The sequence below is a fragment of the Portunus trituberculatus genome, chromosome 35 (assembly GCF_017591435.1).
Source record: "Portunus trituberculatus isolate SZX2019 chromosome 35, ASM1759143v1, whole genome shotgun sequence".
Classification (NCBI taxonomy): domain Eukaryota; kingdom Metazoa; phylum Arthropoda; class Malacostraca; order Decapoda; family Portunidae; genus Portunus; species Portunus trituberculatus.
Window position 1 is genome coordinate 1,400,247 of NC_059289.1, and position 27,684 is coordinate 1,427,930.

The window sequence follows — 27,684 nt, forward strand, 5'->3', positions numbered from 1 at the left end:
TGACTTCAGGGCTAAGCTGGACGATTATTGATATGGAGACAGAACAGCACGAGTAGAGGTCTTTTCCTGTAAAAGCATAACTTACTAAATACAACTAGGTAAACACACGCACACACACACAGGGTTACCACACTTCCCAGATTAGTTGGGACTGTCCTAATTTTGAAGCCCTGTCCTGGCCAGTCTGTAAATTTGCTCTGATAATGTTGGTTATGTTGCAATATTTTTCTTACTACAGCATAAAGAGCAAAGCAGTCAAATGACTTTGTTTTACAGTATATATAAACAAGGTTTGTAAGGAAAGATATTGTATTATAAATTGCTTTATCTTTTCTTACTAAAAATTAAATGCATTTATAATATACATACATATAGCAGTGAATGTGAATTCAACTTCATAATTAAAGATTATCCCAGTTTGCATGTAAAAAATTATGGTACCTCTAAATAAACACTAAGGTTTAAATTTATGCATGGTAACAATAAGTACTTTCTGCTTAGCTAAATACATGAATCATAGTATTAACATAGCTCACACTGAAGTACTCAATTAATATGTATAACCAAGATATGGATCATTTGTGCATCAAGTAATATTCACACATACACACTATCTCAAAAAATTTCCCTCCTTAATCTGGCACTCACTCCTCCAACCCTGAGATCACTCTGGACGGTAAATTAAACACACAGCCATTCTTTTCTTTCCTTTCACACACCCTGATCACTTCATCCATCATATCTCTCCCATAAACTCAAAATCCTTAACAAATTTTTCTTCTTTTCTTCTCTCCTTTCATAACCTCCTACTTATTTCTTCCAACTAACACACTCATCCATGTCCCTCTCAATACATGTCCATCCTCTTAACTTATTCTATCAAATACACTTACATTTTCAAATTTTCCCACTTCTCACATACATACTAATTTCTCCTTTCACAACCTTCAACCTCTTTCTACCCTCTCTAAACATGTTCTTTCTCTTAACTTATTCCACCAAACACTCACATGCATCTCACACTCAGACATTCTTCTTGAGCATGAGGACGTTGACCATGACCCCAACCTCCACCAGGGCAGGCAGGACTGAAGTGAGGGCAAACACCCACCAGTAGAGTTGGCAGTCCCAGGAGTCCAGCACTAAGTAGGCCAGACTGACGGAGGCACCACTGTGGCAGGCAATGGCTAAGGCATGGTTGAGGAAACATACCAAGATTATGTATAATTCTGTTGAGTCTAGAAAAGCTTTTATACAGCATCATATTGTGCATACTTCCCATACAGACATTTGATGCAGTTTGTGGAAATTTCTGAAGGAGCATTCCTAAACCTGCCACACAAAAGGATACAGACAATGGAAGGCAAACTGGCGAACATGGAAACACCCGTGATGAAGCCTATGAGCTCCAGGGCAGTCAGTGCTATGCCTGCCACAAGTCCTCCTAAGAACCTGGAATGAAAAGAAAAATATTACACTTTATTCTTTACACTAATAGCACATCTTGTTCTTAACTAAGTAAGGTAAGTATGTACAGCCAACCAAGGTAATTCCTGGTTAGCACCCTGGGATCTTTTAAGTGGCACCTTTGTAGTTCCCCAGAGTTCTTCACATCACTTGCACCCAAAGGCAGGGCTGATGGGCAGCATGTGAAAGATATTTGGCCATTCAGTGATTTCAGAAAAATGGTATTCCTGGTGGGACTCAAAAGTTTGGTTAGCGAGCTTATCAAAAACCTTAAAACAAACAGTGCTTCTAAAAGACTATGTATTTTAGGAATGTTTCACAAATAAGTAAAGCCAAAAAATACTGTCAAAAATATGATAACAATTGGAGCAACAAAAATTATTCACTCACAACCTTAAGTATCATGTGCTGTGCTAATTATCACCAGTCATGTTCTCACAGAGAGCCAAGACGTCATAAGAGTAACTGGCTGTGACAAGGGACCAAGTGCCAACCACAATGATATGGAATTAGAAGTATATTCTGTTTTATAATTTCCCCTACACCTCAGAAATAACAGCCTGTTACTATGGTCTGATCTGTGAGTGAGGATAAAACTTTCCACACAACACATCCTTGCTCAAGGTAGACAGGAACTACTTGTTCAACTTAAGTAAATGCAAATCTAAGTTTACTGAGAGTCAAAAAGAAGCTATTGGCAAGCAGTGTGTGAATATCTCTAAGACAAGAAAACCTTTACTTACTCTCCATCTCTCAGACTGTATTCGCTGCTGCTGTACTCAACAGGGAGGCAGGCAAGCACGTTCTCTTCCTGTAACATAAGAAATTTAGTCAAAACTAATATTAAGTTACATACTTATTTTTATCTCTGACACACATGCACATATCACTGCAATCTTACTCATTTAGGCCTATGAAAAGTTAAATAATTGTGATTAAATTGCCATTCCTTCCTTTCACTTCCTTCATGTGTTCCTCTAAGCCAATGGTTCTCAAACTTTTCAAACTTACGGAATATTTTCATATTGAACTATTGATAGTATTCGGCAGAACCCCTACACCCCTTTCACCCAATACAGATAGAACCCCACCCTTGTAATTACATGTGCTAAATGGATGTGGATTTCATGTAGTCACTCTCTCTCTCTCTCTCTCTATTAAAATGCAAATGATTTCATCCTTCTCATATTCAATCTTATCCAATCCGGTTTGTATTAACTAATAAAACTAAGGTTTTGTCAAACGTATATAGATTTTTGCCATGGAACCCTTGAAAGGTCTTTATGGAATCCTGGGGTTCTACAGAACACAGATTGAGAACCAATGCTCTAAGCAAATTTGGTATATGCATCTGCTACAAGTGTGACCTTATGTTATACAAAAGTCACCCTTATGCAAATTGGGTGGAAGTAATACAAGATGAGGCATAAGTCTGCTGCTGGGAGCACAAGGAGCACAGGAGAGCAAACCAATCTACTAATGGCACTTCTTATTGTTATGTGGTAAATACTTTCTAAAATATGATGTGCATTTTCATAATACATTCATACTGTTATCAAAAGTCCTGAAAATGTTTTAGATAATGTTTCATCTCTTTCTTTGTGCAAGTAACTCACTTCACACCTGCCTTCCTCTTATCCAGGAGCTACACACCTGTAATCTTGAGGTGAGTGCAATTTCTATCCTTTGCTTTTACTTTTTTTTTAATGGTGTAATATGATATCAATACTGCACTGTAATTCTATTACTATTATGATATCTAATGGAAGAGCACTAGTGGTTACCCTGGCCATGAGGATGGTGACGAGCAGGACCAGGTGTGAGGTGAGGGTGAGGAAGCGGGCAGGGATGAGGCCAGTCACTCTCATGGTGGGTCGCTGGTCCTCGGTGTATATCTGGATGCCTCAACTCCTGAAGCATAAAGGGGGACATTAGAAGAACTGGGTCATGCTAAATCTTCAGAGGGCCATTGTTTCAAAGTAATATACCAAAAAATTACCGAAGCTCTAAAAAAGCCTACACGTTCCATTATAACAGGTAACTACTGACATTAGAATCCTAATATAAATTTAGATAGTCAAATAATACATTAAGATAATATAAATCAAACTTTGATGGAAAGGCATTATAAATTATACTTTGTCCAACTGAACTTACAACAGAATACATTTTACAAGACCTTTCATGCTCATCATTCTATTTCATACCTGTTTGCATATTGTATTTTTCCATCAGAAAGAGACGGATGTCACTGTCTGCACACACAAAAACAAAAATTACTGCCACACTTGTATACTCATGTTGTCTGTGCTTGTGGGTTAGGAAAACAACTATCTTACACAATTGTATATTAAATGAAGCAACTGGATGAATCACATATCATCACATTACTCTGAAAGGCAGAAGTATGTCTCTACCAAATGTGAAAGAGAAACTTGGTTTTATAAATTTGTCATTGGTTTCCAGATATACAAAATATTGACATCACTTGATAATATATTAATTACTGGATCACATTAACTGGAAAAATAAGTATCCATTTATGAGCTTATATTTTTAGTGACATAAAAATCTCACCCATGTCAACTGTAATATTGCTGACAAAACAAATATAATAATTAGAATGTCAAATCACAACCCTTAATAGCAAAGGTGAAGAACTTCCTTATAAACTCCAAATGCCACTTTCCATATCTAATCAAATACTGCAAATTGACACAGTAAAACCACTTCCCTCTACTGCAGACCAGACAATCTTTCAATGACACTCATGACACGGCTGCCTCAGGGTTATGAAAGACTAGGAGTGGGAAGGAGAATCATTTTGACACGTGATAGATAAGAATAGGTGGGGTATGACACTTCCCACATGCCACTGGGTTAGATTGGAATGAGGCTGGGGTCCTGGTGCTAAGTATGAGGAAAGCAAGTGATGGGAAGGACATGAATGACTGGCCCGGCATAACAGCACTAAGCATCCTCAAACAGCATCTCCACCATGTCGCTCTTGGCACACTGTTCCTCCTCCAGCCTCTGCGGTCCTCCTATCTTCATAAGGGTGGGCACACTCCTCAGGCGGGTGCGGGAGTCCGTTCTGAAGACACACTGAGGGTCCTTCCAGAAGTCCCTCCCTCCGACACCCACGTACAGGAACACAGCATCGTCGGAGGCTTTCCCAAGGGCGCCCTTCACCACAGGCTCAGCTACCACACAGTCAGGGCACCAGCTCTTGCCATTCGCGTCCTTTGAGCCGCTGAACAAGGCAAATATGGTCTTCCCGGCAGCTTTTTGGGCCTCCATAGCCTCCACAAAGGCGTCAAAGCCCTGCACCTCAATAGTTTGGACCATTTTGTAGGCTGAGTTGGAGTGGAGAGGAGTCAGAGGACGGAAGGCGACGAGGTGGTGTTCAGGTGGTCAAGGGGGCGGTTATCAGGAACGTGGCGGAGGTTAACAATACTGATCTAGGAAGATTTTGCTCTTTCCACAGTTTGTTTCTTTGTGTTATAAGATGAAATGGTATACAGCATCTCAGCGAACTTACCTCAAACGGGGAAAAATCAATCGATACTGGGAATAATGAGGTGTCCTGTTAGAATTAGAGATACAAGTTTCATTTGGTTTTATCTTATATTGTCCTCTTTTCGTTCCTTTGAATTACAACACTCAATGATGCTGTGTTGTACTGTGTTCATGGCAACCGCATGTGTCACTCCTACATAGCTACAGAAAGGAAGGAAAAAAAAAAAAATAGGCAAGTTGCTTCTAATAGTTTCTTGTGTGATTACAGTAAATTATTTTGAATGCATTGATTTGCGGTGGTATTTCTTCTGAGAGTGCAGGTATATTTTTCAGTAACAAGCGGCACGTGTTCATAACAGAGAACATGAGAGAAACAGTCCCGTGATGCAGATCAAACAGCTGTTATGCTACACCGCTTAATTGCAAATACCGCTAAAATGCTATTATTTAAATTATGTTACTATCAGCAACTGGATGAATAAGAAAATTATTAAAATAATATGTATTAATTCATACAGAAATAAAACTATATAGAAATTAACCATACCTTTAAAATACAACTATTAAGCGGAAGAAAACATTAACCAACCAAAACAACGACAAATATCACTAAAAATCTATATATAAACCCACAGAATCCTAGACAAACTAGCAAAAACATGAATATACAAGCAGAAAATCTTGAAACTGAGCTTTGAAGGAATAAATTACCCAAAAAGACAATCCTCACATTAATTTGGCACCTTAATCATACCGGCGAGGAACAGACAGACGGTTTAAAGGGCAGGACAAAATGTTACGGTTTATATGGAAACAAACCCATTTTTATCCTTAAGAAACCCAAAGAACACCCTCTGAGTACTTGCTGATTGCTGTAGAGGGAAATTCTTCACTAATAATCTAGTGAGTATATAGAATCGTGTATGTTATGAAGACTGTCTCAAGCATACTAGATTAGGTTAGGTGAAATTAAGGTTCTTAATTTTTTATATATATGAGGGCATGAGGTAAATTTGCAGTTTCAACCATTATAGCTTATCATATATTTTTTTTCCCTGTCTAACCTCCTGGGAAAGTGTGGTTTTAACCTAACCTAACCCCATTTTCCTGTAGGGCAAAATGGGGTTAGAAATGCTCATAGCAGTGTGATCTAGGCCGTGAAGACTCTGGCCATTCATTTTTTTGACATCCATAGACATATAACATAACATATAACATAGCACACTTCCTAATGTCAATAAAATATCCTGATCATGCCCCAAAATCATGGTAAAAATGCATATCAGTATTGAAGGGATTAAATATGAGATAAATGTCTTGAAACCTCCCTTTTAAATGAATTCAGGTCATAGTAAGATGGAAATACAGAAGCAGGCAGGGAGTTCCAGAGTTTACCAAAAGTTGCCGTCATAAAGCAGTCGATGCAGTGATAAACAAAGGATAAACAATGAAGGAGGTGATTTGCTTAGTTTACTTAGGGAACGTTAATGTTGGCCTGTCTTTCAGAAATGTTTGGGTTATTCCGCATGCCTCGGTTCATCCGGCGGTTCATCCGTCGCAGAACCAATAAGATGCCGGTTGATAAGGCGATAAAGATGAAGTGAGTGCTGTCCATCCATGCATTTAACATCTGTATTGTGTCTAGCCATTCAGCATCCATTAATGCCTTATTGTTATCCGATAAAAAAAAAAAAAAAAAAAAAAAAAAAACATAAATTCAAACAAGTACAAGTTGAATTAAGAAGCTACCATAAAATATCTATTGATGTGGTGAAGCTCCTGAGTAAAATCAATAATGCTGAAATAGTCACCTTACTTGCACATTAGACATAAGTGTTTGGACATAGAGTATCATCCTATGTTGGGGAAAAATGTGCTGTGCAAAAATCATTAACATAACATAACATAACATAACATAACATAAATAATAGGATAACAAAGGGCCACCAGGGCCCATCTAGGTTATCCTGTATCAGTCGCACAGCGACCTCGTCATCAGTACTTAAAGATACACTTACAAGTACACAATACATTATATACTAATTCTAAATATTTGGCCCATTAACAGGGCTAAGTCCTGCAGCGAAATCCTCTACAATTTGTGGTCCCCATACATGGGGATCATGTCTTATTTAACTATAGTAAATTTCTTATAAAAACTATCATGCAGTGCTATACATAATTATAAATCTAATAAATTTAAGTGCTTATCTAATCTGTTTTTAAACATTGTCAAACTAGTGCTATTTACAACCGTCTCTGGCAATGCATTCCAGAAGTCTACCACTCTATGACTAAAGAAATATTTTCTTATATCTAACCTGCAGCCTTGCTTTCTAATCTTCCTGCCATGATTTCTAGTCCTATTTCCCTCCTCTAAGGTAAAGAAAGATCTCACATCTATGTAGTTTGTATCTGAGAACATTTTAAATAACTCTATCATATCCCCTCTTATACATCTCCTCTCAAATGAAAACATGTTTAATTCCTTTAATCTATCTCTATACTCCAGGCGCTTTAATGCTGGTATCATCCTAGTTGCTCTTCTCTGAACTGCTTCTAACATGTTGATATCCTGCCTATAGTGGGGTGACCAGGCCTGTATGCAATAAAAAGTAAAGTGATTTATGCAGTACTACTGTGATTTGTGTTGCGGTTTTCAAGATGTGAGGTCGCTCTCCACTTCACACAGCTTTTTCACTTTCTAAAATGGTTACATTACACTTCAAACAGTTTGTTAATTCATTCAACCTTACTGAAATGATAACTCCACACTTCACCCTCCTTGTTTCTTCCTTCCTTTGAAATTTTTTTTATTTATTTTATTTCTTTATTAGCACAGTGAGTCCATTCCCTTTTGCCTGCTGTGTCTCTTAAATGATAAGACTGTTAAGTAACATCACCTGAGTCACATTCATTTGTGAATAAAACAAACGTGAGATGAAAAGCCATAAGATTCTCACAAGGCACAAGTTTAAGTTTTGGCCATGAAAGTCAGTCGCTTTACTCTCACTAATATGGTTTACTGGTGTCACAACAACCCTTAATGTCAGGGAAATTGACATACTGATTATGACTTTTTTTCAGAGAGAGGCTTTCTTTAGCGTATGCCTTCTGTGCATGGAACTTGTTTGGTTTCCTGGCATACCTTATGTACAAAGGCCGACTGACAAAGGTCGATGATGCAAATGAAGAATCCCAAGGTAAGGCAGAAGGGCAGAAACATTTTTAATATTTTAGTCTGTGTTAATTACAACAAATTAGTAATATTGTGGGAAATTTGGCATTTATTAGGGTTAATTTGTTGTCAGAGTTCATTTTCATTTTCAACTCAACACTTCAGGATTATTGTAGTAGCTAATGTTTATCTTGTAGTGCAGACCCAGGACTTTGGTAGTTTTCAATAACAATACTTTATTTTCAACAGGTCGCCAGTTTGTGAAGATGCTTCACCTTAAGAATGTAACCCTTCATGAAGTCAAGGGCTTGAACTACATACAGAAATATGACATCAATGAAGAAGTGTCTGCTAAGACCGATGCTCCAGAAACTGATGTCACTAATGAAGACCAAGAACAGCTTCAAAAGGAGTCTGACTGAAAGATTTTCTGTGATGCGTGTGTAAAGACATTGAAAGATGTGAAAAACTTGAAGATTTGACAGTTAGTGTTGTGAAGTATTGATATAAACTGTTAGTAAGATGTGCAGTTCTGACATTAGAAAATCATTACAACCCCTGAGTTGCAAAATTCTTTCTTTTGTTTGTAACTGAGACTATCAAGTTTTTGTAGGAAGGGACACACCTTAAGCATGATGAGGTGGCATCAAGCAGCAAGACTTGCAGGAAGGCACCTGCACAAGGTGTGCACTTATCACTGGAGTTTTCCTACAAACTCAGGAAAAGCTCTATTTTCTTGCAGCTCAAGACTTTCTGAAGAGGAAGTGTTTTCAGCCTTGTATATTCCTGGAAGCAGAGCAACAACAACTGATGGTGTTGTTACTCCATATCTGGACTTTTCTAAGCAGTTTGAAGATGTTGCCTTGCTTGAGCACTCCGTAACTCAACGCTGCATGAATATAGATGTAAACGGAATCATAAGAAAATATTCAGAGTGGAAGGATTTAGAAAAGCATAGATCAGATCTTGAGGAGAAAAAGGCAACCCTGACAAAAGCTGTGAATTCATTGCAAAAGAATAAAAAGAATAAAGAACAAATGAATGTGCTAAAAGAACATGGAAAGAAATTAAGAAATGAAACAAAGAGTTTGACACAAAAAATTTGGGACTTGGAGGAGATAGCTGTTACTGGTGCTCTCAGCCTTCCCAATAATCTCCATGAATCTACAGGCACCAATGACAAGTTATTTTTCAGTCTGTCCAAGAAACCAGTTTTTAGCTTTCAACCTAAAAGCCACATAGATTTGGGGACGAAATCAGATGAGTTGGAGATTATTGACAATTCACCCACAGCTTATTATCTCAAGAACAGACTTGCCTTACTTGAACTTGTTTGTAATGATTATTTTTTGTCTACAATGAATAACCAAGGTTTCACAATGATGTCAAACTCAGATTTTGTGAAGGCTGCCATCATGGAAGGCTGTGGCATCCATTTCAGGGACAGGCCTCAGCATAACAGATTATCTACAGGTGCAGGGCATGACACAAACCCTTTGCATCTTGTAGGAGGAGGATCACTACAGGCTTTCTCTGCTTATTTCACCAAGCAGATTGTTGAAAAGAGTGACCATCTACCTGTAAGGGTGATCACAACCGGTCGTAATTACAGTCCATCCAGCCTGACACACCCTGGCCTGCTGGGATGTAGGCAATCATCAGTAGTTGATGGATTTGTACTGTATGAGGATGTGGGTGTGCAAGAAAAGACATTATTGCAGGAAGCCGTGGTGATGGTGACTGAATGTTACCTTCACTTAAGGGTTCATTTCCAAGTAGTTCAGTATTCTGCAAAAAAGCTGGAAGTGCATGAATCTGCAGCAGTAGGTTTCCTAATGTTTTCTCCCCACACAGGCCAGTACCACGAGGTAGCAAGAATATCTCTGTGTGGTGATTACATTAGTAGGAGGTTATGGACACTTTGTAGAAAAGATAAGTCTGCTAGTTTTGTATCCATGCTACACATTCGAGCTTGTCACACTGCTCACCTGTTGGCTCTCTTGGTGGAGAATGGCCAGGAGGAGAATGGTAGTTACAGGCTCCCAGAATGCCTTCAGTCTGCTGTTGATTCATTTTAGGACATGAGAGTTGTAGTAAGGTATTGTTGCCAGCAAGGACATGTGGCTATTGGCTATAAGGCATACATAAAACTCGGATATGAAGATAACCATAGTGACTTTGGACTGTACGTGTTGGGGAAATGCCATGAGGATGCTAAGTTTAATTCATGTATTGTGTAATATCTTGTAAATTAATAAATTATTGTATAACCAAGATATACTGTTTGTATTTTGCTTATTGTATTCATCAATTCAAATGGCAACACCTTCCCCAAATATATAAATACACACATTGTATGTTGCCTGAGACTGACTGCTGTCAAATTCATGTCTTGAAAAGAAACAATCCTTACTCTTCAGCTTGATGAGAAATACTAACATTATTTGTACATAAATGTACATAAATATAGAACTATAAGTTTTGTTTTGTTTTTATTCTTCACTGAAAAGTAGACAAAATACATGGGAAACATTGAAAAATGTAAATTTTTAGGTATACGTACTAGTCTTTTGTGGATAATAAGGTTTATCATCGTCACAAGATACATCTATCCTGTTGTTTAATGAAAATAATATGGTCCAAATCTTATAAAATGTGGCAGTCTCCACGAAGCCAAGTTAAGAGTACATCAGTCACTGTAAAATGTGCCAACCATTCTTGTCCTTGCTTCAGGTACTTTTCAGAGGCTCAAACAATGATCAGCCTATGAATGACTCCTAACACTTATTTTCATTATATTGCAAAGAATAAAAAATTACATGAAACAGACATGTCTATAGCTACAGACCTACCTATGTACACATATACCAGACAGACATTCCTTTGAAAGGCAGGGATGGCCAAGACCTGCCTACTCATTAGAGGGACAGAAATACACAGGAGGGAGTTCCCAGTCTCCTCACTCTGTCCTTTGTGGCTCACTTTGGCCACGCAATGAAGACAAAAGTAATATTCTTCCAACTTGGCAAACACAGAAGAAATGTGTGTGTAACTCCACATGGGTATGAGAGAGAGAGAATATGAAGATCTAGTACAGACGAGTCATTGTAGGACAGTTTACAAGACTTTGTACCTTCTTTATTAAGTGTCTATCTGCACAACCTATTTTATATAATAAGGAATTCAATTATATTGCTCTTTTTGTAACCTGAAATTATCCAAAAATAAATAGATACAGCTCCTATAAATATAAGACAAGGATTGCCACCAACAGAAACTTTCATGTAAAAAGAGATGCTTGAGTTATTATTCTGCAAGTAAAACATTAAATAACTTATCAAAAGTATCAGTCCTGTCAAATGTGAGAAGACAAAGAGTTCATTGTAAGCTCTAAAATAACAAACACACCTCAATAAAAACCTTTCTGAATCCATTTCCTCGCACATTAATTATTCTGACTTACTTTTTATTCAGCTTACTACGAACGATGTCTCGGAACTGCGTCAAGATCTTGTTTTCTCTCTTCTGCCTCTCTTCCTTGCTAAACATTGCCAGTGCTCGTTTCTCATCAGCTGAATAAATCTGGTTTTCTTTACGCAACCTGACAGCCTCCATCCTGCGGTGACGGCTTCCACTCATCACATACCCAACATCTTCAAACTTAGCAATCTCATCTGATGTCAGACCGATCTCACCACGCCGAGGAATCCTCTTGCCCTCAGCTACGTAGGCTGCCATTGCTGCTCCTTCACCAGGCAGAAGAGCCTAGGGACACAATGGTGCTATCAGATGGAGATCAACAATATCTTTATAAGGTGCTTTGATACTTCCCAGTTTTAAGAGAAATCAAGTCACATGAACGAAAATTAAAAGTTTAAATGTACAATCTGTCTTACCTTGCCATAGTCCTTTTTGGAGAGGGTGACTTGAGGCTTGGGGATAGGACCCACCACCACCTCCTCCACTATGTTTCCATCACTGTCTTCTGCAGGAAAAAAATAAATAATAAATAAATAAATAAAATAAATAAATAAACAAATTTTAAAAAGTCAAATAAAATCTATGACTCAAACTTCCATGACATTCCATAACAGTCATAACACCTTTCCCTGTGCTGCAATGCTCATAACACATCCTATCCCTGTCCTGCTCTGCCTGGGCACTACACATTGCTTCCTGAGTGGCACGAGATGAGGAAAGACATCTTAACTCATTCACTTCATTCTTGTCAACAAAGTTTCTGATGATCATTTCTTATTCTATATATAGGAAGTGTGAGAAACATGGGGGTAGGAAAGAAGGACAGGGAAGAGAATGTGGAGTGGGAGAAGAAGAAAGCAGATCTATGATACATGTCAGAGGTAGCTTTAGCCAATGACAGCTGCCGTGAAAAAAGGCTGACAGATATTACTTAGAAATAATCATAGAAAAAGCTGCTTGAAGTAGGGATATAACTGTATAATTGGTAAATCTACATTTCATTCTAATAAAACACCACTATTAATAAACAGGAGAGAAATAAGATAATAATTTTTTAAAATACTTGAGTCCTTACTTCTTTTTTCTATCCACTTGAGCTGATCATCATCGTCATCATCAACTTCCGAGCCACTCTCACTTTCAGAAGAGGAATCACTGTCCTTCTTCCTGGATGCCTTTTTCTTGCTCTTTTCTTCTTCTTCTTTTCTTTCTTGTGTTTCTTCTTATTTTTCTTCTTCTTTTTCTTCTTTTCCTTTTCTACAGTCAAAGAATCATTCAAAGCTCCCTTGACAACCGTTTTCGTAGTTCTTTCCTCGTCTGTGTTCAATTCATCAGAGCTGCAAAGACAGTAAAGTTTTAACACAAAAATTATTTACCTAAGCAATCTATACACTACTGCAACATGACTTCTAATTTGCCAACTGAAACATCAAAATTACAAAAACAAACATTAGAAGATTTAAGATGGTATTATTCACACTATATGATCTGTATATCCTTTGAGAGACGTGCTAAATGATATTTTTCAGTAATTCTTCTCCTTATATTGCAAACCTAATACAGTCACCTGAATGTTAGTGGGAAAAGGTCTGTTATGGTGCTGATAGAGAAATTTTACTCTGCTTTTGAATCTCCGTGTGAAGAGTTTTGAACATATTGTGTTGTCAGATCAGATGAGGTAACATGTGAGGAATTGCTTATGGGTGTGATTAAGGCAGTATGTGGTGGCTCTCTCTACAAGCCTCTTTCATTATCAGTAAAATTGAAACTCTTACTCTTCTTGGACGTTTCCTGGTGACATCGCCCACAGTTCTGATACACCTTCCTCAGTAATCTGCTGCCGCTGCTGACGCCGGAAGCCGTAGTAGTCGTCACTCTGGCTGCTTGTGTTGCTGCGCCGGCCAAACCCTCCACTACCTGATGCAGGAAAGTTGTCATCCTTCTAATTGGCATACCGGAGTGATGAGTCTTACATATGATGGGCTTTTAATGTTCAGCTTAACCACTCATTCTTCTAAGCTAAAACAAGTTCAAAGTATGTATAGATGGATAATTCTTAATTTACAAAGCTAAAAACCAAATATAAAGAAACCATTTATTAATAGTCTCTTGGTTTATCAATTCATTCAGAACTTAAAAACCTACTAAAAAATGCAGTTTCGTCCCCTAAAAAGTTAAACAATCATCAAGCAATCAGTGCATACCTCGGTCTCTGTCTCTGTATGCTCCTCCATTTCTGTAGTGGTCCCTTGAGCTGCCAGAACTCCTGTGGTTAATTTCATGTTGCTGTTCGAAGAATTTCTTGTGGCCCCACCTGTCATCTGGTGTTGGAGGTGACCGCTCCCTATTTCTCTGAGGACCACCACTGCTATTGCCTCTGTTAGGTGTCCGGGATCTGCTCCTCTGACTGGAAGCACTGTTCTCCACATCCCATCTGCTCCCCCGCTGTTCTCTGCGACTGAGATCTTTCTGTTTTGAGGCAGACCGACTCCTCTCACTCTCAAAGCGTCCGTTACGTTGCTGTGAATGCACTGCCTCTTCTCTTCTGTGGGTGTCACCTCCGTGCTTCGGTCTTGTCTTCGCCGGTGACTCGGAATCAGAATGGGAATCAGACCTGCTTCTCTTTTTACGGCTGTCTGATACTGTTTCCTTTGACCTCGATCTCTTCCGCCTGTTTCTTGATTTTGACCTTTTTCTGTCTCTTGATTTTGACCTTTTTCTGTCTCTTGATCTTGACCTTTTTCTGTCTCTTGACTTTGACTTTTTTCTATCTCTGGATTTTGACCTTTTTCTGTCTCTGGATTTTGATCTTTTCCTGTCTCTGGATTTTGACCTTCTTTCCCTGGATTTTGACCTCTTTCTGTCTCTTGATTTTGACCTCTTTCTTTCCTTCGATTTTGATCTCTTTCTTCCCCTTGACTTTGATCTTCTATCTCTTGATTTTGACCTTTGTCTGTCTCTGGATTTTGACCTTTGTGTTCTTTCTTGATGCTTTACTTTGTGATTCCTGTCTCTGGAACCTGATCTGCGGTGTCTTTCCCTTGACCTCGAGCGTTTGCCTCTGTCTCTCGAGTCTGACCTACGAGTTCTGTCCTGTGAGTGTGACTTGTTGTCTCTGCGGTGATGCTTGTCACGTGACTCTGTGTGCTGACCTCTGTCCCTCGAGTGAGACCTGGATTTGTGACGGTGTCTCACAGGGCTGGAGCCACGACTGTGATGCTTCTTGTTCTTATTCTTGAGGTCTACACTATCATCACTGCTGCTGCTGCTGCTGCTACTCCTCCTACTGCTTTGGCTGCTGCTGCTGCTGCTGCGGCTACTGCTTCTACTTCGACCCATGTTGCCTATTATAAGAAACGTGTATTAAGACAACATAAAAAAGAAAGAAAAAGGAAAAGAAAATAACAGAGATTATTGACTGAAAAATCAAGTTTTAGTTCAAAATAAATGAGAAGTGGAAGAAATACAAAAATGCCTTTGAAATGCTACAACATCCATGAATGAATGAATATAAGCAGCCACACATGTTGCTAATTACTACATTTCCTCCAGTAAAGATCAAGTTCTGAACATCAAATATTTAAGCATAAGATTGGAGATTAACCTGAACACATCTTGCTGCCTAACCTCTGCCATTCTTCCTCAATGTTCTCTCTTCATTTCAATCGTTCTGCGTATTTCTGTTTTCTGAGATGAGTTCCTCCCTTCAATAGTATCTTTTTAACGTGCCTATCTTTGCTGAGTCCCTCAATCTTTTATCGAAAATTTAATTTTCCTTTCACTACCTTTTCCCTGAATGTGATCCACCCCATCTCATCTATGATTGCCTCTGTTACTTTACTTTTTTGTGGTTACAATGGCCCTCACAATCACCATAACAGCACACTCACGGAACCACCAAAACACCAATTGAGGTTGAAAGGCAGTGTTGTATAGCATAGAATTCATCAACTTAACACTATGAAACATGAGCTCAACTGTCGAACTAAAACCGCAAGCACAGGTTGATATCAGATCTGTTTATAGAATCATTATTCTACAAGACTCATTAATGGTGACAACATTAATGCAGCTGCCTGTCCAACAAACTGCTTCACTTTGTGATGGGGTGATGACTGCCCACCATCATGCACTGCAACACGACTATTGCTCTGCGTATGATAAGCCTATGTATACAACACATACAGTACGTGGAATTTCCATAGGTATTGCAGGCTATAAACTTGCTGTACTATTTCGGATCCCTAAACTTCACCTATCATTGTATAATGCTCTGTGATCTTTCTAGCTTCATAAGATCTCCCTCCCAGTAATAAGTAGTTTCTGACCCATACAAACAATAAGGTACTACCAGTCCTTTCCACAAGCTTCTATCTATTTCATACTTGTCAATCTATCCTTCCATTAATGACCACGCCTGTCATCATACTGGCCTTCCCCTTATTTTCTCCTCTTAGTGTTTCACCAGAGGGCAAGGTTAGGTTAGGTTAATTAGTTTCACAGATGATACTTTTAATGTGAAGATCATAAATGGAAAAAAAAAAAAAATAAATAAAATAAATAAATACATCACGTTTAGCCCAGAAGTAAATAGCCAGTCTGGTAAGCTATTCCCCACAATCCCCCACTGAGAGTATTTCGGTGATATGAACCTTGACGAAGTAGAATACAGCTCAGATAAGGAAGCATTTCATCTTTGTTTTCCTCTAGATCTATACACATTACTCTTCCAAACACTCCATATATGTCGTTTTCTGTACCCTCTCCTACATCATACACACAATACATTAACATCACAGCTATTGACAAGTACTGGAGCCACGGGGAGATAAAATACGCCTAAGGATATTCATTAAACTATCCTCGAGTCACGTCCCTCAAACGACTCCTCATTCCACTACCAGGATTATTTACTTACCTACCTACTTTACCTCCTATTTGCTACATGCCAGACAAAGGACGCACTGACACTGGGGTTAATCATGCAGAATACAGCTAAGATAAGGAGGCAATTCATGAAAGACTTACTTATTTAATGATGCTCTCAGTCTTACGATGCCTCTTGTTTTACACACACACACACACAAACACACCCAGCCTCCAAATATCAGTACTCTCGTATCTTACTCCCTACCTTTACGTTTCAACATCAATAGGACTAGAATTCTATTTTATTGTATCAAATTATCAAATGAAACCTTATCAGTGTTTATGGATTGTCTTATTTATGGTAGTAATGAAATAATCCACTTAGAGGATACTAATAAGGCATAATGATTATATATGTAACAATAATGAATTAAAACAACATATTAGAGTACAAACATCTCAAAAATAGTATAATTTAGAATGAAACAGCGCAAATCTGCAAAATATCAAGAATTTTTCCAAGGTTTCTCCCGTATCCCCTTCATGTTTACATGAATATTTTTCACAATTTCCTTCTCATTTGGCGGGAAACAGGAGGCCGAGAGACACCTACGAAGTGACATTTGACCGGGATTAAGGAATTTTTCCTTGTCTTAGCTTCATTACAAGTACGTGAAGTCACAGGCAACGGGAACAGGAAGGCAAAGGTGACGTGAGGAAGGAACTGGTTAATATAAAAGGAGAGGAATAAGAAGACACGTGTGGCAGCAAGAGACGAGGTGAGAGGCGTCCTGGCTTGTCTTATTACAGGAAGTCTTAAGGTATTTACTTCAGTTCCCTTGACTCACCGCCAGATTGTGTTTTTTTTATAGGAAAGTTATTGATTTGTGTGTGTGTGCGTGCATGGCGTGGGCTTATGTGATGTAATTAGCTTAAGTAATGGCGGTGGTTACGTGGCAGGCAGTATTGATCCGGGATTGAATTTTCGACTTGGATAAGTCCATGTTCACTTTGGCTGTGACTTTTTCCTGGTCTCCTTGTTCAGTGTGTGTGTATTTCAGGTGTTTATTTGCTCCACCGGGGTATCTACTTTAATTAGATTTTTTTTTAAATTTTCATTGATAAATTTTAAAGTTTTATTGCATCACTGTATACTATATGTTTCAACTTTGTTTAGTTGTGAATGTTCTTTTCCATTTCAAGAAAATCATATTAATTAGATATTAATCAGAAACTAATGGTGATCATGGAAAATAATCATGAAGGGTTACTTAACTATTGGAGTTATTGAGCCTGACAGTAGGAGCAACACAGCTCTGAGTAGAGATTGTAACATTTGGTTAGTAATGGGAAGGACTTCACTAGCATGTGGCTGAGACTGATACATGACAAATACTTTAACTTGCAGAAACACAGCAGTTGGCACAACTTTGAAAGTCCTCTACTTAGATATTGTAATGACTGATTTAGTTTTGAAATCATGGCCTGGATTTTCTTCCCCTTATCCGGTTTATTCTGGTGGTTGGCTACCATGTTCATTAAATTCTAGTACGGGATTCTCCACCTTTTTATATCATTAAAAAAAAAAAAAAAACCCGAGTCTTAAGGCCATCTACCCGAACACCCAGTAATCTGATATCGACCAGAATGTTGATTTAGTGACTGATAATATACTGCAAAGGATATTATTAGCTCGGCTAGCTATCTAAGTATCTGTGAAAATATTCTTGTGCATCCTTGGGGGTTCATGAACTCCAGGTTGAGAACCCCTAGTCTAAGAAGTAGGGACACTGCCTGTGAAATAATGGGGCATCTCAAACCTGCAGGTGTGCCAGGGTCTTGGAAATAATGTCTGCTAAGGCTTGCTAGAGTGAAGACCCAGCATTCCTACACACCCTGAGCTTACTAGTAACTAGAAGGAAGGTGGGGATATCTTGGGATATTTGATTTTGCAATAATAATGAGTCAAAATTGTCATATAAAATAGTTAAGTGGCACTGACTAAGGAAGGACCATACCATACCTACTCATTACTTAATTTCTGCCTTTACTTTACCCTTCAGAGTTTGTCATTAATGTATACCATATCTTGTTGAAGCACAAATTATACCTTAATTCTTGTAGCTTTGAATGACTCCTGGAGCACTGATTGGAACACTTACCGGACATATTGCACCTCACTAATGCTGTGGTTATAACATTTGCCTCACTGATAGGAAGATGACATATTAAATTTAGAACAGGCAGATCCAGTTAGCACTATTGTCTTTCAAATCACAGACACCCTGCCAGGACATCTTAAGCCAGAGTGGTGACAAATGTAACTTAAGCCACTCTGTAACTGTTGAGGACCTATTGCTCTACAGTGTAACTCTGATACCCACCTGACGTCCCCTTATAGGAAGGTAGTGAAGATAGTGTCATACCTTGTGCTTTAGTCTTGGAGGTTTTCGTCACCTTTCGTGGTGTATAGGGAATGTGGTGGCAGTATTGCTTCAGCCCAGCAGTGTTGTGAATGGCCAGGCAGATCTGCCTCAGAAAATTTTCCCAAAGAATGTAAAACTTTGTTTTAATCATTGAGGTCAATGGAAACAAATGTCATCCCTACATTTATTAAGATGTCTTGCCAGTGCACAACTCACAAGTCACCTAAAACAAGAGCCAATCATTGTCAATTGAACCTGAGGGAACCCAGCTGCCTTGTGGATGGCCCCACATGGCAACTGTGTTTGAAAATTGACATACACTGAGTCATTGCCTACCACTGGTGACTGTACTGCATCTGAATGCTTTCAGAGTAATGCATTAACAAAGACAAGGCTCTCTTATCATGCTTCATATAGACTATCATGAATATATGTATACATGACAAAACACGTTATCTTGAGAATGCATGCAAGGGTCACTGTTGTCACTACAGTAACACTTCTAAATGTAAAAGAAAATCTTAACAGTAATTACATATAAACAAATTTTATCTCTAACCTTTTAGAGTTATCTGAGATCTAAATGTTTATGTTGCTTTAATTAGTATTTGATCCATGATATATTCTAATATTAGATTAATTTATATTCAGTACTCAATAATATATAATCATACATATAATAAAATGAATTGCTCTGGTATTCACACTATATTGCAGTCATTACTCACTGTATTAGCAAATCCATGCACATGTGAAAGTGTGTACAGGAGCAACTTTTGGTATTCCAATGTTAGTCTTCACTTCTCTCTTAAAATAATACTTTATATACACACACACAATTACTACATCATCCTGAAGAAACAATATTTGCTATATACACAATCTCACATGAGCTACATACAGCCCTGTCTGTATTTACAAAATGAGGATCAGGTACACGGAGCAAAACTTAAAATGGTGCGGTAACATTACTAGAGGCCAAAGAGACAGTGCCAGGTGTGGTACTAGGCTCCACTGGTGTTCCTTCTAGCTAAACAAGTCAGTATTGTTTTACTTCATAGCGCAAGGAAATGAAACATTGATGGTTATTGAAATTCACAGCAGATCACTTGTGGTAACAACTCATACATTTAGTTGACTGGAAGTGTTGAGTCTAAGCAGGGTATTTCAGAGGATACCCAAGCAGCATGATCCCCTTGAAACTAAGGAACTGTTGAGTGACAGACAGTGTGGCTTTTATACTCTTCAAAAAAGTATTCATGCTTGTATGATCTCAGCCAAACACAACAACACACTTCAAGCCCAACTGGCTGAAGAATGGGTGCATCACAGTGTCCACAGCAATGGACCCACTCACAAATTCAAGGGAAATAGCTCATCATAATAAGAATTCTGAAGTGTAGAATTATTTTGGTTTATTAAAGAGGCTTGTTTTCTGTGACCGAGTAATGATTGGCACAGAGCTTAGTTCACCTGTGGGTAAGTCAGGTTCTGGAGCACACTCAGAGCTGTCTGGATGGTACAGTTGTGTTGGTGATGGGGAAATCTGTGCCTGACTCATGGTGTGTCTGGACAGTATGAAGTGCCAAGTGGTGTTAGAATTAGAGTTATGTATTTGGGATATTGACAGATATCAGTTCACCCAGCCAATAAGTGCTGGTAGTTGCTAGTATGACCACAGCACAAATTCCTCATATCAGAGTTTGCTGTGGCCACAGACATCCTACTGTGTTTTCCAGCTACTGCCAGTCAGCCACTGCTCTAAGGATCCCTATCAACCTGCAGAGTCCTATCATAGCCATCCTCTTAGCAAGTTAAGAAGCATTAGATATGAATAGAATGGGTCAAAATAAATTTTATTGCAAATGTTTAAAAGAGAATCTTTGATTGGACGAATGAACATTTCTGGAGGGATTTCACTTATTTAGAAAAATGTTTTCTTTTTTTCCGTTCTGCATTCTAAAGATAGTATGAACTACATACAGTATTTCCTTTTATAAAACTGAGTGTTGACAAATCAATGTTGAAGGAACAATTTACAAGAAACAGCAGTTTTACAAAGGAAACGTTCCCTTTATAACACAGTTTAGGGGAGGAAGTTCTAGACGACATCTTTAAACTTTGCACATTCCTCAAAATAAGGAATTAAAATAATAGTTTGCAATATTTTGTGAACAAAGGTAGCTGATATGTTTTTGTCAGCACAGTAGTGAATTGCCACTTGATCCTTATTTGAATCCAGTTGTGCATAAAAAGAAAATTGTGTAATTTAATATTAAAAGAGTAGTGTATTATGACCTGGACTGAAATAAATCCTTTTCAATTTAATCATTTGTCAGATGAATAAACATGACTAAAATTTAATATGGTTTTTATGTTAAAAAAGAGCAGTACTGAAGTAAACACTTTAGCTATATCTGGTTCTACATACAGCAGCTGATGTAACTTACATCTCCACTCACGGTAAAGCATTGCAGTTATAAAATTCTGAAATCCACCTTCACAAAAAAATTATTCAGAATGGACAAAGGTTCCATAACACCATGAATGTGTCCTCTACCCAACAGATGAAACAGAAGTGTGTGGTGCAGTCAGAAATACACAGTTCAGTAAATTCACTTAGCATAAATCAATGAGAAAAAATCTCGTCCCAGTTTGCTGCACGTTAGCAGTGTACTCAGGCCATTTAGTAATCAATCCCAGATTTCCATAAAGCTCTGACATTTATATTTATATTTCTGGAACACTCTAATATACATATAAGTGAAGTAGATCTGTTAAATCAACAAAAATGTATAATTGAAAATATAAGATGAATTATTCGTACATGCAAGATCTAAGAAACATGGGTACAGTGTCTAGAGAATACAAAATGTCAGTTAGGTTAGGTGGCACACATCCCATTGCTTCCTCTGCCAAAGGTTGATTTCTAGCCTTGCATTGACTCGCCTTAAACTAACCACACTTAGTTACAATAATGTTCCTCACGAGACACCTGACACTTCTCACAGTGAACCTTACAACACCAAACAAACCTACAATTGCACTTTTCCGTCACTTCCTTTACCATGGTCTGGTAACCACGGCCGCAGCACAGTAGCCGGCAGCCATCCATGCCCCAGCTTGTCTTGTTGCAGAGCCGACCAGTTGTCCCCAGCACACCAAGACTGCAGATAGATTTGAAAAAAATAACAACAAATGATAATGAATTAACAGAGTAGTAAAACATTTAAAGTGATTTACATGATCACTGATTTATTGTTATTCTTCCCTCAGATTGTAGACACTTGCTGCTTATCTGCAGGATCCAAAAATAGCCAGGAGAGTAATAGAGAAGGCTGTGCCGTGTGTGCTCAGCCATCTAAGAAGGATGAACTACAGCAGCTGTAATAGCACCACATCTGTGGCAGCACCACCTCGCCGTGGAGCCCTGATTGTGATCGAGGGGTGTGACCGCACCGGCAAGACAACACAGGCCATGAAACTGGTTGAATATCTGAATGGCAGTGACCGCAAGGCAATATTTATGAGATTTCCAGATCGCACAACCCCGATTGGTTGTCTCATCGACAGTTACTTGAGCCGAGGCGTCAATTTAGAAGATCAAGTCATTCACCTTTTGTTCTCTGCAAACAGGTGGGAAAGTCACCCCAAGATAATATCAACTCTGAAATCTGGTGCATCAGTAATCATTGACCGTTATGCTTTCTCTGGGGTGGCGTTCTCTGCTGCCAAGGAAAGTCTTGGGCTGCAGTGGTGCAAAGGCAGTGATGCCGGTTTGCCCAAGCCTGACGTTGTGCTGTTCCTGGACCTCCCGCTTGAACAGGCTGCCACACGAGGAGAGTATGGCAGTGAACGCTATGAGGAGCTCAAGTTTCAACAGAGGGTTTACAAGAACTACATGGCATTGAGGGATGACACATGGAAGATGATCGATGCAAGCAAAAGTATAGAAGAGGTGCAGAGAAGCATGGAGGCAGAGGTAGAGAGAGTAATGAAAGAGTCAAAGTTTGGGCCACTTCCTGGCCTCTGGTGGTCATAACCTAGTCAACAGCAACTACATTCTCCTGTGATCTCACCATTTCATGATACAAATGTGCAATGGAGTCTTACTGCTGATAAAATAATGTTGTCAATTTTACTTTAGTGTTACAACTTATAACGTTCTATAATCGCATTTATTATCCAAATCTAGCTTATGCCAAAAAAACAATTGATAAACTATTGCTATAAAACATATGATATTGGAATGACATCTTGTTACAATCGTATGGTACGATCTACCTATCTGTATACCAGGCTGATAATCCCACAAGGAATAGCCTAGACAAAGCAACACACACACACACACACACACACACACACAGCGAGGCAAATGGGTGAGCCTCTTAATGTGTAGCCCCTGTTCACCTAGCAGTAAGTAGGTACGGGAAGTAATTCGAGGGGTTGTGGCCTCGCTTTCCCGGTGTGTGGAGTGTGGTGTGGTCTCAGTCCTACCCGAAGACCAGTCTATTAGCTCTGAATTTGCTCCGTAATGGGGAAGACTGGCTGAGTGACCAGGAGGCGACTGTGAACACACACACACACACACACACACACACACACACACACACACACACACACACACACACACACACACACACACACACACACACCACCTTACAACACTTCAGGAACTTATAGAACTTATAGGGCAGCTGACCACATCCATCCATAGCCAGGCCTGACAGGAAGCACTAGTAGTATCGCATGCATAAGATACTACTAGTACAATTATATTATTACTATTATCATTGTTGCTATTACTGTTTATTTGTTTATTATCAACATCAAGTCAAGATTTGTAATGTGTTCACTACTGTCTATTGAATTGTTTAATGGTGACATCAGGAGCCAAGACCTGGTCACCTGGATGCCTGAGTCTGTCCACCACTAATGTGTTCTCTGCTGCTGCTGCTGCTGCCTCATGCCTTAGTCCTTTACCCAAGATATTTTATGTAATTTACACCAGTAAAGTTTAAGAATGGTGGTGGTTTAGAAATATACCAAATAAAAGTCAAAACCTGATGAATTAATAAAGTCTTCTTATACAAATATGAAATATATTATTTAATAATTTTAGATATTGTAGCTGTGTTAATACTTTTATAACATCAAGATAATGCCAAAATAAAAAAATCCAAGCAGTCTTTAGTTCATATCCTGTGTGTTTATGTCTGTATGTATGTGTGAGTATGTATGCCTGAGTTTCTAAAGGCAGCATAATGTATGGCCTTACTCCTCATTCCTGGTGCAGTAGTCTGGGGACTCCTCCAGGTATACCAGGTCCCGTCTGGTGGGGCGCTTGAAGCCTCTCTTCAGGGGCCGGAGTTTCTTTCTCTTTCTCTTCTTTACAAATCTGTCAGGAAAGGAAATATGAAAGTGACAGGAACAGTTATTATGCTAGACGAGTAGAAACAGTACTGCTAATGTTCATAAAATTGCTGCTAATAGTGTGAAAGACCAACATAAATGTGTCAAACCAAAAGGAACTATATAATAAATTAATGCAGATAATTATGAATGTTGTAATTTAATGCTGTGATTTGGTACAGTCATCCCTAATTCCTGATACTGAGATCTTTGTTTAACAGCCAACAATAGGAATATACTGGTTAAGATAAAAGAAAAATTCTTAAACCTATTCTTTCAGGTCCCTTTTTATTATTATCAGTGTTTTCAGACTTTGTTGCTCATAGTGAGGTGGTGTTGGATTCCTAAAGGAGTGGAAATATATTGAGTACATGGTCATAACAATATACAAGGCGTGAAGTCACTAGTATGGCATTACCTGACGATGGAGGCTCCCTCAAAGCGCTGCAGGATGGAGTCGCCAATGTTTGTGAAGGCTCCCATCCTGCGCCAACACACCCGCATGGAGCAGGACCCCGAGACGCCGTGGCATTTGCACACTAACTCCATTTCTGACCTGATGGCCTGAGGGAGATGCCGATTTAGTGATGAGATGTCTGAGCTGAGTCTGGACAGAACAGTCAACCTCAACAGTCAGTTAACACGTCACTGTCCAGTATTCTTAGTGCTTTACATTATTCATGAGTCCTCTGACCAGCTGATAGTCTTCCTTCAAAACCAGGCAACTGAGATTATATGAAAACACGAGGAATAGGTAACAATATTATCATAACTTATAACTGTACAAATCCATTCTTCTACCTCCTATAGCTTTAAGTCAATCCTATGACACGTTCTAAGACTGGCCAGTTTCTTGTAAGGGATTTTGCTGGAGGTGAGAAGCCGTCACACTGATAAGAACAATTAGCCACACTGTGCTGCAAAAACCGTTCTGACCTTCACTGCAGCTTGTTTAGTGAGGGAAAGTTATTTTGCTGGTGGTGGACTAAGGATCTCATGAATACAGTGTTCCAATTAGGAGGACACACACACACACACACACACACACACACACACACTCTCTCTCTCTCTCTCTCTCTCACCCGTCGTCCGGCCTCATTGTTATGCAAGTTCATGAGTCCCTCCGCTGTGTTCCTCGCCTCCCTCGCATCCACGAACTCCTTGCTGAAGTACTCACCAAAACGCAGGTCCTCCGAGCACCCGCCCCACACCCACCTGTCCGGGAGAGCCATATCTGAGCTGTAGTGACACGTAGAGGAAGAGAGAGGGAAGCAGTGACAAGCTTACATCGTTACTGCCCTTCACCGGTGACAATATCTGAACGATCAGCCCAAACACTTAATAAGCTCTGCACGGGGTGTGTTTTTAATTGATGTACCCAGGAGAGAGAGAGAGAGGGGAGATAGACAGGTTGCTATTAAAATTTGTTAATTAATGCTTCCACTTCTGAATTCTGGGAAGAAGAAGAAAAGAAGAACCAATATTTTGTCTCAATATATGTTTCTGTTTCTATCTCTATAATCGATCTTTTCATTTAACTATATATCTATGTCGTACATCGTTTTGGACTAGCCTCTCCAGTGAACCTTTCCTTTTCAGCCCTTTTTCTTGTTGCCATGGGTCAAAGCCACTCTTATAAACACAATAATAACAAGACATATCAATCTATCCATCACAAACCACCTGCGCCGTACCTGCCTCGCGTGGGTCGCTGGCGGATCCGCTCATCACAGCCACACTCCGTCAGCTCCCCGCGGCTACAGGCTCGCGTCACGCTGTAAGCCACGCCCGCCGCTGAGATGGCGTACACGTAAGCCTTCTCCCTGCTCTCTGCCGGGGGAAGCGTGTACGTTCACTCATATGTACACAAGGAGGGTGACTGGCTGAGTACTCCGTTGAATATTCCACAAATAATCGCTTCCAGTTTCTCCGTGTCATTTCTTTCATTACAATCACTCTGGTCTTTCATTCCACCATTACTCCCATTAAGAATCATTCCTAAGATCTTCACACTTGTTCTCTTAATTCTATAACCACTCCTATTTGAATTAATCCCAAGTCCTTCACTTTTTCAGCTCTCCATTATGATAACACCTGGTTCATTAGTCCTTCACTACTGCCATTAAAATTACTCCTAGTCCATTCACTCCTCCACCTGTCCTAGTACAATGATTCCCTAGTCCTTCACTCCACCAGTCACTTCAACTCGTCCCTTCATTCCACCAGTCACTTCAACTCGTCCCTTCACTCCACTAGTTACTTCAGCTCGTCCCTTCACTCCACCAGTCACATTAACGTGTCCCTTCACTCCACTAGACACTTCAACTCGTCCCTTCACTCCACTAGTCACTTCAACTCGTCCCTTCATTCCACTAGTCACTTTAACTTGTCCCTTCACTCCACTAGTCACTTTAACTCGTCCCTTCACTCCACGAGTCACATTAATTCGTCCCTTCACTCCACTAGTCACTTTAACTCGTCCCTTCACTCCACTAGTCACTTCATCTCGTCCCTTCACTCCACAACTGACAACAGAATCACTCCTAACTCATCATACCACACTCCCAACACAAAACTTTGAAACCCTTCCAATCAACAAGTACTGAGAGAGATGGGGACTCATGACAGGTTGTTAGTGGCAAGGCAGTTGAGAATTCTACAGGATTATACAAATTCATGAATGCGAGAATAGATAAGCGTGTTTTTACTAAGAAAATGACACGTATAGGTTTAATTGGGTCTCGCAGTTTTGGTTTTCCTTTTCCCATGACTCACTGATGCGGAGGAGGTGGCCGAACACGTAGGGGGAGTCGCTGAAGGTGGAGCAGTTCCATCGGTGCATACTAAACTGGTGCTGGCACTGACTGATGCCCATCCTGGCGCCCTGGCTCACAGTCTGCGGTAGGTAGGGGACATGTGGGAGTTATTGTTACTGTTGCCATAAGGACGTCAACAACAACAACAACAACAACAACTACTACTACTACTACTACTACTACTACTACTATTTCAACTGCTACTATTACTACTACTACTACTACTACTACTACTACTACTACTACTACTGCTACTACTACTACTACTACTACTACTACTACTGCTTCATTTGCTACTACTACTACAGCAACAACAACAACAACTACTACTACTACTACTACTACTACTACTACTACTATTACTACTACTACTACTACTACTACTACTACTACTAGTCCTTTTCTTTGTACTATTCCTATTACTTGTATTACTGCAACAACAACAACAATAATAATAACAAGTACTGCAACAACAAAAACTACTACTACTACTACTAGAGAGAGAGAGAGAGAGAGA

General features: G+C 39.3%; 7 protein-coding genes across 10 annotated transcripts; 3 read left to right on the plus strand and 4 right to left on the minus strand.

The window, feature by feature from the left end:
- Positions 1 to 310: 310 nt before the first annotated feature.
- On the minus strand, positions 311 to 5,477 carry LOC123512960 (transmembrane protein 107-like). Of its 3 annotated transcripts, none has more exons than XM_045269702.1 (5): positions 5,009 to 5,477; positions 3,252 to 3,378; positions 2,211 to 2,278; positions 1,352 to 1,452; positions 311 to 1,187 (listed from the first exon to the last, which is right to left on the minus strand). In XM_045269702.1, exons 2-5 carry the CDS (start codon positions 3,333 to 3,335, stop codon positions 1,024 to 1,026), a joined length of 417 nt encoding a protein of 138 aa, XP_045125637.1. In that variant the 5' UTR covers positions 3,336 to 3,378; positions 5,009 to 5,477; the 3' UTR covers positions 311 to 1,023. The 3 variants fall into 3 exon arrangements, with proteins under 3 accessions (XP_045125637.1, XP_045125636.1, XP_045125634.1); XM_045269701.1 differs by lacking the exon at positions 5,009 to 5,477 and adding an exon at positions 3,675 to 3,816; XM_045269699.1 differs by lacking the exon at positions 5,009 to 5,477 and having other exon boundaries at positions 3,252 to 3,679.
- LOC123512962 (thioredoxin domain-containing protein 17-like) lies at positions 3,803 to 4,913 on the minus strand. Its single transcript, XM_045269704.1, has one exon. The coding sequence runs from the start codon at positions 4,813 to 4,815 to the stop codon at positions 4,438 to 4,440; it is 378 nt and encodes a 125-aa protein (XP_045125639.1). The 5' UTR covers positions 4,816 to 4,913; the 3' UTR covers positions 3,803 to 4,437.
- Positions 5,478 to 5,592: 115 nt separating the features above from the next.
- On the plus strand, positions 5,593 to 8,589 carry LOC123512961. The gene is made up of 4 exons (XM_045269703.1): positions 5,593 to 5,889; positions 6,493 to 6,586; positions 8,074 to 8,189; positions 8,414 to 8,589. The coding sequence occupies exons 2-4, from the start codon at positions 6,495 to 6,497 to the stop codon at positions 8,584 to 8,586; spliced, it is 381 nt and encodes a 126-aa protein (XP_045125638.1). The 5' UTR covers positions 5,593 to 5,889; positions 6,493 to 6,494; the 3' UTR covers positions 8,587 to 8,589.
- A 207-nt stretch (positions 8,590 to 8,796) lies between these two features.
- Positions 8,797 to 10,646, plus strand: LOC123512959 (serine--tRNA synthetase-like protein Slimp). The gene has a single exon (XM_045269698.1). The coding sequence runs from the start codon at positions 8,797 to 8,799 to the stop codon at positions 10,240 to 10,242; it is 1,446 nt and encodes a 481-aa protein (XP_045125633.1). The 3' UTR covers positions 10,243 to 10,646.
- Positions 10,640 to 16,732, minus strand: LOC123512958 (NKAP family protein CG6066-like). The gene is given in 7 exon segments (XM_045269697.1): positions 10,640 to 11,929; positions 12,061 to 12,149; positions 12,720 to 12,830; positions 12,833 to 12,981; positions 13,420 to 13,561; positions 13,849 to 14,988; positions 16,673 to 16,732. Coding segments are annotated over 6 exon segments (1,932 nt in total). The 5' UTR covers positions 14,984 to 14,988; positions 16,673 to 16,732; the 3' UTR covers positions 10,640 to 11,623.
- Positions 16,733 to 17,086: 354 nt separating this feature from the next.
- Positions 17,087 to 23,304, plus strand: LOC123513084 (thymidylate kinase-like). Of its 2 annotated transcripts, none has more exons than XM_045269939.1 (2): positions 17,087 to 17,334; positions 22,216 to 23,304. In XM_045269939.1, exon 2 carries the CDS (start codon positions 22,310 to 22,312, stop codon positions 22,979 to 22,981), a length of 672 nt encoding a protein of 223 aa, XP_045125874.1. In that variant the 5' UTR covers positions 17,087 to 17,334; positions 22,216 to 22,309; the 3' UTR covers positions 22,982 to 23,304. The 2 variants fall into 2 exon arrangements, with proteins under 2 accessions (XP_045125874.1, XP_045125873.1); XM_045269938.1 differs by having other exon boundaries at positions 17,087 to 17,292.
- LOC123513083 (protein Wnt-5b-like) lies at positions 19,112 to 27,257 on the minus strand. The gene is made up of 6 exons (XM_045269937.1): positions 27,127 to 27,257; positions 26,046 to 26,181; positions 25,434 to 25,566; positions 24,770 to 24,915; positions 24,218 to 24,337; positions 19,112 to 22,106 (listed from the first exon to the last, which is right to left on the minus strand). Exons 1-6 carry the CDS (start codon positions 27,224 to 27,226, stop codon positions 21,905 to 21,907), a joined length of 837 nt encoding a protein of 278 aa, XP_045125872.1. The 5' UTR covers positions 27,227 to 27,257; the 3' UTR covers positions 19,112 to 21,904.
- Between the last annotated feature and the right edge of the window lie 427 nt (positions 27,258 to 27,684).

Excerpts from the sequence above, each read along its gene's own strand:
- LOC123512959 (XM_045269698.1), top strand. The coding sequence starts at position 8,797 with ATGATGAGGTGGCATCAAGCAGCAAGACTTGCAGGAAGGCACCTGCAC.
- LOC123512960 (XM_045269702.1), bottom strand. The coding sequence starts at position 3,335 with ATGAGAGTGACTGGCCTCATCCCTGCCCGCTTCCTCACCCTCACCTCA. Across the intron at positions 2,279-3,251 it reads TCACCATCCTCATGGCCAGG|GAAGAGAACGTGCTTGCCTG; the intron begins GTAACCACTAGT and ends CTTATGTTACAG. Across the intron at positions 1,453-2,210 it reads TACAGTCTGAGAGATGGAGA|GTTCTTAGGAGGACTTGTGG; the intron begins GTAAGTAAAGGT and ends TTTTCATTCCAG.
- LOC123513084 (XM_045269939.1), top strand. The coding sequence starts at position 22,310 with ATGAACTACAGCAGCTGTAATAGCACCACATCTGTGGCAGCACCACCT.
- LOC123512962 (XM_045269704.1), bottom strand. The coding sequence starts at position 4,815 with ATGGTCCAAACTATTGAGGTGCAGGGCTTTGACGCCTTTGTGGAGGCT.
- LOC123513083 (XM_045269937.1), bottom strand. The coding sequence starts at position 27,226 with ATGGGCATCAGTCAGTGCCAGCACCAGTTTAGTATGCACCGATGGAAC. Across the intron at positions 24,916-25,433 it reads ACAATGAGGCCGGACGACGG|GCCATCAGGTCAGAAATGGA; the intron begins GTGAGAGAGAGA and ends CATCTCCCTCAG. Across the intron at positions 24,338-24,769 it reads GAGGGAGCCTCCATCGTCAG|ATTTGTAAAGAAGAGAAAGA; the intron begins GTAATGCCATAC and ends CTTTCCTGACAG.
- LOC123512961 (XM_045269703.1), top strand. The coding sequence starts at position 6,495 with ATGTTTGGGTTATTCCGCATGCCTCGGTTCATCCGGCGGTTCATCCGT. Across the intron at positions 6,587-8,073 it reads GATAAGGCGATAAAGATGAA|AGAGAGGCTTTCTTTAGCGT; the intron begins GTGAGTGCTGTC and ends ACTTTTTTTCAG. Across the intron at positions 8,190-8,413 it reads TGCAAATGAAGAATCCCAAG|GTCGCCAGTTTGTGAAGATG; the intron begins GTAAGGCAGAAG and ends TATTTTCAACAG.